The sequence below is a fragment of the Telmatherina bonti genome (assembly GCF_933228915.1).
Source record: "Telmatherina bonti genome assembly, chromosome: 2".
NCBI lineage: Eukaryota > Metazoa > Chordata > Actinopteri > Atheriniformes > Telmatherinidae > Telmatherina > Telmatherina bonti.
The window spans coordinates 40,847,481-40,856,037 of NC_136620.1; the positions used below are offsets into that span (position 1 = coordinate 40,847,481).

The window sequence follows — 8,557 nt, forward strand, 5'->3', positions numbered from 1 at the left end:
TTTCTCTGGATTCCATTTTGGATGAGATAAATTTAATGTCAGGAATTCAAAGGATTTATAGTTCGTTTTGAGCTTAGGATTAATTAATAATTCTGACTGAAAAATAGCTGCAACACCTCCTCCTCTGCCTGTAGTTCTAGGAATGTGAAAGTTTAAATAGTTAGCTGGCGTAGCTTCATTAATACTAACATAATCCTCTTGCTGTAACCAGGTTTCCGTAAGACAGAATAAATCAATGTGGTGATCACCTATCAAGTCATTGACTAATAAAGACTTTTTTGGGAGGGAACTGATATTCAGTAGGCCACATTTTATTGTCTTATTTTCTGATTTTATTAGATCCATTGTTTTTATTTTTATGAGGTTTTCACGATTAACCCCAGAAGTGTTTTTGTGTTGTTTAATTCTTACTGCTGGGAAGCTGTATAAGGTCGGAATGGGGTTTTGGGTGGGCGGCGGCAGGTGGGAAGCTGCAGAAAAGTGTGTAGGACTACAATTCTGCCTCCTGGTCCCAACCCTGAGTTGTCAATTTAGCTGACTAATAAAAGAGTCCATATTGCTAGATAAGAGAGCGGCTCCATCCAACGTGGGATGGATGCCATCTCTCCTAATAAGACCAGGCTTTCCCCAAAAGGCGCTCCAATTATCTATAAAACCCACGTTGTTATCGGGACACCACCTAGACAACCAGCGGTTGAAGGATGACATGCGGCTAAACATGTCATTGCTGATTAAATTTGGCAAGGGACCAGAGAAAACTACGGAGTCCGACATGCTCTTGGCAAAGTTACACACCGAAGCAACATTCATTTTAGTGACCTCCGATTGGCGTAACCGGGTGTCGTTACCGCCGACGTGAATTACAATCTTGCGGTATTTACGTTTAGCCTTAGCCAGCAGTTTCAAATACGATTTGACGTCGCCCGCTCTGGCCCCAGGAATGCATTTGACTATGGTCCCCGGTGTCTCTAGTGCCACGTTTCTGACTATGGAACTACCTATAATCAGGGTTTCTGCCTCAGCGGGTGTGTCGCCGAGCGGGGAAAATCTGTTAGAAACGTGAACAGGTCGGTGGTGGCCAGTGGGTTTTGGTTTGGGGCTACGCTTCCGCCTGACCGTCGTCCAGCCCGCCTCGGCTCCCGGCTGCGCGGGAACTGCTGAGGGACGGCTCGGGATGGCTGCCCTGGCTGGTAGCTCCGCACTGGCTAATGGGGGCTTGCTGACTAACTGCTTCCCTAACTGAGTGCGGAGCTGGGCTTCTAACTCACAGAGCCTCGCCTCCAAGGCTGCCAAGCTGCTACACTTAATACACCTACCGTTATCACTAAAGGAGGCGGAGGAGTAGCTAAACATCAGACACACCGAGCAAGAAAAGGCAGGGGACCGGGGTGTGGGAAGAGAGCTAGCAGCCATGCTAAAACCGAGTGCTTGAGCTGTTTAAGTCAGTAAACAGAAAGCCAAAGATCCCAAAAATAAATGCAATATATAGAACAGTGGTTTGGGAAGATATTGTGCGCTAAAGTGAGTGGTTGGTTAGCGATAGATAATTGTTCGAAAAAGGTTAAAGGAGCCAACGACTCGTAGCAATATGCAGCGACATACGCTCGGGAAAACGGAATGACATAATACGTTACGGTAACTTCAGCACCGGTTACCTCTCCAGTTATTTCATCATTTTAAACTGGCCTAATATTCACCAGTTACATAACTACGATCAGATAAGATCAGCGTTGTTTGTCCCAGCTTCCAGATGAAAACATGAAGAAAACAAGCAGAAAAGAGGAAAACTTGATGATTATCTACCAGCTTAGTGTTGATCTGCAGCGGATTCTGATCCGAACATGAACATTTTTCCCTTTTTCCTGCACAATCCATTCTAAAAAGATGCTCCACACAATACATCCCATTTATTTGTTTTATTATCAGAAATAAGAGCATGACATGAAATATAAATAATAAGCATCAGACTAGAAAGAAAGTCACTAAACACATTTCAATAAATAAATAGTTTTCCTTGCTGTGACTTCTGGTGTCCAGCACCGGATCCTGGCCCCCCTGCAGAGCTCAGCTTGGACAGATTTCATCACATTTCTGTGTGAATATTCAGAATTACATGAACACATTTCACATATGCAAGACAGACATTGCCTCGTCTGCTGTCAGGATTAAAATTTAACAGGAAAAAGAGGTGAAAGGAGCAAACTTGTGTGAAATGCTGCCAAACTGGATGGTCTGCTGTGCAAACACAACCAGTACAGGTCACTGTGATGTAACTGGGTTTTCATTCCCTGTTCTAGCTTTAACCCGGGGCAGCTGGACTACGTTGTAAAGGTTTTATCTGTTTTCCAAGAAGTCATGTCATCAGAGAGACAAATAAGCCAGCTGCTTGTTTTATTTGGACACATGGGAGACGACCAGCTGTCTGCTCCTACGCTGCAGCCACAGTTAGCAAACACCAAGCTTCCCAGTCCAGAGTCTTACTTGTGTTCTGCCCGCTCCGCAATGTTCGTCTTGACAGGACTGCCGTGGCCGTTGGGCCGTAGGACCCACAGCGGGTCATCAACCGACGTGATGGTTTCTTTGGACACGGAGCCCGTTTGCTCTTGTTCAGATGGACCGCGTCCTGCATCCTTTACAGAAGGAGGGGGGTTTGGTTCTGATCTCAGAGGATCGGAGGGGTTTACTTCCTGGCTTCTTCTCCGTCTCTTTACCAAAGGCTCCAGGAAGCTCTCCAGCAGGGCCGCGGAGACCTCCGGAGGCTCCTGGTGAACCACCAGCAGATCCCTTCCTTCCAGTCGCAGCAGCCAGCTGGTGTCATGGTGGTCCGCTTCATCTGAGCGGGAGAGACCGTCCGGTCTGTCCTTTTGCTTCTGAAAAAGACAGAATATTTAGCAATGTGTCTGCAGCCATCCTGTGATGGTTACAATGTAAGAAACTCACCGACTTGTAGAGTTTTCCCTTAAAGTCCATGCAGAGGAAACGCTTCCTTCTCCAGTCAAACACCAGTACAAAGCCGCCGTTGGCTGTTCTTACTGGTACGATAACTGGTCAGGACAGGAAGCATGTTATTAAACATGTGAGGATGGTTCTAGTGTAGTAAATCTGGATGAATGTGGAAGTCAGGCTGGTAGAATAGAAATAAATCTCGTGTGGGACACCAGGATGTTTACGTGTTGCTGCTTCCCATCGTTTACAGAACAAACATTTTCTGTTGAATCCAGTTTGTAAAAGAAAAGCTGTGAATCCCAGCAGACTCACCCTGCAGGCCTCTGAGCACGCCTTTCCTCACCCATCTGTTGAACTCTGCGTGGAAACGTCCCGAAGCGGCAGACAGACCTGCCTGGTGTTGATGCTGCCGCTGCGGTCTGCAATCCACCACCACACAAACGTGTGCAGCGACCACGATGAGCCAGAAGAAAGCCGGGCGCATGATCAGCAGGATGAAGCGTCTCCAAAAAGCTGGAACTGTCAGGATGGTGCGGGGCAGCGACTAGCGCAGGAGAAAGTCCAACAGGGCTATATAAACACAGGGTCAATAAACCGGCTAACTCATTTACCAAAACGACTCGGCGCCTACCTGCTTCCTCCGCCTGCGTTGCCCAACCTCACAGATTCACCTTGCAGGAGGATCACCTGACAGAGAAATGGATGTTTTTACACAGAAAGACAGATTATGGACGATATCGTTCCAGCAAAAAGAAGCCAATCAGTGTAAAGATGAAGCAGGATGAGCGCGGCGTCGTGGAGCAGGTGATGAAGAGGATTCACCTTTACTGCAGACGTTCCTCCCTGCAGGACGAGAAACTGAGAGAAAATATTCTAAATGACACTTAATGCTGTTTAATGAAGGTTTAATGTGACTGTGTGCTGAGTCACACCCAGGGAGAATGATTTCTACGTTGCTTATTAATTAACTGTACACACTTCCGCTGCTTTTCACACGACTGCACAGCGTGTGTGTTCTGCTGTCAGGCGGCGTGACCTCATTCAGAATCTGCCTTGTTTTCCCACTTTCTCCCAAACTTTAACTTGTTCCATCAACTCCCAGAAACGTCTCATTTATTAGTGTTTGCCTCCAGATTTCAGCTGCTTCATGTTTACACATGGTAGTTACAAATAAACAAGGACATGTTGTTTGGTGGAAGTGGTCCAGGCAGCTGGTGATTAATGAGTTTATAATCTGCATAAGAAGCATAAATAAGATAAAAAGTTTAAATATTCAGGACAGAAAGCAGATGGCGCTCCGTGTTGCACGTTTACCTAAAGCTGGGAAAGGCTGCAGAGTTCTCCATGTTCTGCCTTCTTCCTCCACATCTCCGCTGTTGTACAAATGTTTGGGATAATAATTCTGTTATAATGTTATATTCATGATGAGCCGACTGCAGGAGGAAAGGAGAGGAAGGCGTCGGGCGGGATGCAGAGATCAGCGATAAATCTGCAGACGTTTTCTATCAGGAAGGTTCAGAAACAATCACGTCGTCTTACTGGTAAAAACCTCAAAGCAAGATGTTTTCTGTCTCTGGAATTAAACTGTGGAAAAGCTGAAATGTGGAGGTAAATTCTAAAGTAAAATATAAATGTTTCAGTATGAAGGTACAGAATTGTGTTTTACCACCAGCTGTGGTTTCATGTTGTCATATAGGTATATATGTGAGTATTTATGGGTGTGTGGACGACCGGTCGGGTCAGATGATCCAGCTTTTTACTGGTGGGGTACGTTTGTACACGTATACTACTTATAGTAGTGGTATATTTATATGTGTTGTTATATTTACTCTGATGGTGACTGGAATAAAGTTCTCATTGCTTTTCCAAGCTGGTGGTGCATGGCTGGACGTGTCCACCTGCTTTCTTCTTCTGCTCCTTGTTTTTCTGACATGTTCGACACAAATTGGTTTGACTGGTTCAGCATCAGAGATCTGACTCAGGGTGCGACTGCTTCGGTGATGACAAGCACCTGCAGAAGTTACTGCATCACCACTAAATTCACACTTTTACTGGTTTTTAAAACTACAAGATTCAGATTAGCATACTTTTCATTTATTTTCTTATTTATTAATGAGTTATTAATGAGCATAAAGAAAACCAGTCAGCAGCATGAAGCTCGCTGTGCTTTTCACAGCAAACTGCACCAAACTGGAGAGTGGAACAGCATCACGTCCTCCCTGCTGCTGATTTCTGGTTCTCATGTTCCACATTTCCTCCATGATGACATTTTTCATGTCTTCTGCATGAAACTGGCTCCTCCTGTCACGTCCATCCTTCCTGCAACAGATGCAGAGCATGACACATTTTTCTGACCTTCCAGGTCCGTGTCTGGAGGAGTTAAACTGGGAATGTTTTCCAGTTAAAACTCTGCAGGTTGCTCTTCATCTCCTACAGCTGCATCATCCTCAGCGATCATCCTTGTATCTGGTCACATGACCGCTTCCTTGCTCCCAGCTGGATGTCCAGTTGTTGATAATGCTGGTCAGTGTTGTGGCTCGGCAGCATCTCGGTGGATTTCAGCAGTTTAACTGTAAACATGTTGCTCTGGTTGAACCTCTCAGGAATGAACAGAAGTTAGAAAGAGCAGCTTGGACTGTCTGCTACTGATCCGCTGAATAAAACTCACAAACAACCTTTTGAAAAAAGACAACTTTTACTTTTTAAATCAGTATCAGCTATCAGAAGTTTGCTTATTTAAACAACCGAGATTTTATTTCTATTTTAGGTATAAAAGTAAGAAAGAACAAACATTTAGGATGCGACCTGTTTATTTCTGAGACATTTATATTGTTGGAAAATAGTTGTTGTTTTTTTTTAAAGGCCCAGATGACAGGAAAATAGATCTTAGTGTATCTGTGTGGAAATGAAAAGCTTTTATTGCATGACAACAAAACAAAAACTGCAAAAAAACCTGAGTTTGTTTGTCGCTCCGTGGATGTTTTGTTGGCTGGTTGGGATGTTGGCTTTACTAATTTACCCACCAGGAGGCATCTGGCAGAATGCACAAGCATGACAAGTTCCTTCTTGGTCTTCTAGGTTGTTTCCTACTCTAAACATGGAAATAACTGTTTGGGTTGACTTGTAGGTGTGTGGTTTCTGCAACAGGACATATAATACACAATAAAATGGTATCTCTACATATTTAGCTGTTAGAGCACTTCACAACCACTCTAAGAACAGAAATAAACACATCCAGGTAAATACTTCTACATCATACAGTAGCAAAGACATGAGAAATACAATAAAGATAAATAAATAACTACGTCCTGGACCGGGGACATGCTTTGCATGCTGCATCAACAGCAATATCAGGCCTGATAATTACAACATTGAAACAGGTCAGCTGACAAACTTAAATACTCGTTTTATGAACGCACACAGAAATGACAAAGAGGAAAAATAACCCAAAAACAGGAACAGTCATTCGCTTTCTTTTAATAAAACAGTCCTTCAGTCCTGCTGGTGAATCAGCTGCATTTTTCTGCCTCAGAAAGATTACTGTAGCTGCACCCGCTTATTAACGAGCGATTTGTGATTTTTTTTATTTCTCTGAGAAAGGTTCTCTGTCTAACTTGGATCCATGATATTTCATCCACAAGCATTTTCTGCAGGAATTTTCAGCATTTTCATGGAAATGAGCTGCTAGCAGACATCTGTGTTCTGCCACTGCCTTTCTAGTTGGATCTTTATTTAAAAGCATTTGTTGGTTCTTTATTTTTTATCAAACACAACTGTGGAACCGTTGCAGGAATATAAGTGCTGCCAGATAAGAGTAGGCTAAATGTGTATGAACGTTCCCATTTTTACATTAAGTGCTTCTTGTCCACTCCAACAATAGAAAAGAAGGAAAAGTGACTCAGAAATTAGAACTTTGTAAATAAAAAGAAGGGAATAAAGATTAGTTTTGGTCGTTTTCCAGGTCAGAATGCCGCCGTTCTGCCTCTTCACCAGCAGAGGACGCTCTCTACCATGGATCCGCCTGGAATAAATATTAATTTCATCATGCAGGGTCAGACAGCATGGAGAGACTGGAGGCACCAAATATTTTACAAAACATCTTTTATTGTCATCTCAGGAATACAGTTGACTGCTGTGCACAGCACATACGTACAAAAATAAAAGGAAAACCATTTGCAATATAGTATTTTACTCGTCATCATATTTTTTCAGAAACAAATGATTGGAGAAGTCTGTCGTTTCAAACTAATTTACAATCATTTCAATAATCGGAACTAAGGCAGAAGGTGAGGTATATGTTAAAAAAGAGGAGGGGGACTCAGAGGAAGCACTCTCCCCTCAGTGCAGGAATAGAAAACTGAGGGAAACACAGAGGCTGCCAGCACACAGGGACACACACTCACACACACACACATCTGATCCCAGATCAGCCCACAGACTTCCAGTTCCCTGTGAACCAACACGTTTTAAAACCAGCACATGGCAGAATCCAGACACTGTAAGACCTACCAAGTCCACCCACATGCATGCTGAGGACGTCAGGAAGTCACCAGTAACTCCTACTGCTGGGTTTTACAACCTTTCTGCCTCAAACAGCATCATGCTAAAGTAATGTCAACAGTAACATCATCATGTGACCCTGCTGTCGGCTTCACTCCACAACACAGCAGCTCCTCAGACGGTTCCCCGCTCTGCTCGGATCGCTGCTGTGCTGACGGTGTCCTCTGAAGCTCGCCACCATTAAATAACACACAGTAACACGTCAACACGCATGTCATGTAGTTTAGAAGAACCGAGAACAAACGGCGCGTTCTACCTGAAACTTAAAATGTGCACCTTTTAAATAAACCAGAAAAAATTTGATCTGAGTGACGCCGCGCCGGCTGATCAGTCTAAAGAAGATGCTCAGATCTCATCAATCTGCCCCCCAGATTATTCAGTCAGTGGTGTGAATCTCACAGTTTTCAGTCCATCACATGGTTCGCTCTCGTGTCTCTTTACTGGAAGCATTCGATTCATTTCATGCTGCGTTTGGCTACAGGATCCAGCAGCTGAACCAGTCGGCTTTGATTCAACACTTTCACCTGTGGCTTGTACAGACGATGTCCCGTTATTCCTGACTGGAGGTAAACTGATCAGATCGTCTGCAGAACAGAACGCTGCAGTGGACAGATGGACGTTTCTTCCTGCTGCTACAGACGCTGAAGCTTAAAGCGCGTGTAAACCATCAGTTTGGCGTGAGAGAAGGTGCGTTCAGGTACCTGCAGGAGGAGCTTTGCTGATTTCACCTCGCAGGTCGCTGCAGGTCATGTTCAGAATAAATAAATGACACTGAAATGCACCTGATTTACAGGTTGTTTGTTTTCTGCTACAGTCGGAGAGTAAAGGTGGAGCAGGCGCAGAACTTTTAGAGAAAATCTAAACGTTGCAATGAGTATGAAAGACATGGAGGACGCTGCCGCCGACTCTCACCGTGGTACAAACAATGGCTCAGATGCACCGACCATCCAGTCTGACCTGAACCACCGAGGAGCCTGCGGGTCCCGACATCATACGCATCCTTACCGAGGTAAACGAGCAGGCGGCGCCGCATACAGACCGCCATTTCTGT

The 8,557-nt window shown here is 44.4% G+C and overlaps 1 protein-coding gene across 1 annotated transcript; it reads right to left on the reverse strand.

Annotated features, from left to right (window-relative positions):
* Positions 1-2,477: 2,477 nt before the first annotated feature.
* Positions 2,478-5,404, reverse strand: LOC306769650 (uncharacterized protein; the record flags this gene model as incomplete). The annotated part of the gene is made up of 5 exons (XM_079258335.1): positions 2,478-2,870; positions 2,941-3,044; positions 3,259-3,490; positions 3,610-3,633; positions 5,381-5,404. 5 exons carry the CDS (start codon positions 5,402-5,404, stop codon positions 2,478-2,480), a joined length of 777 nt encoding a protein of 258 aa, XP_079114461.1.
* Between the last annotated feature and the right edge of the window lie 3,153 nt (positions 5,405-8,557).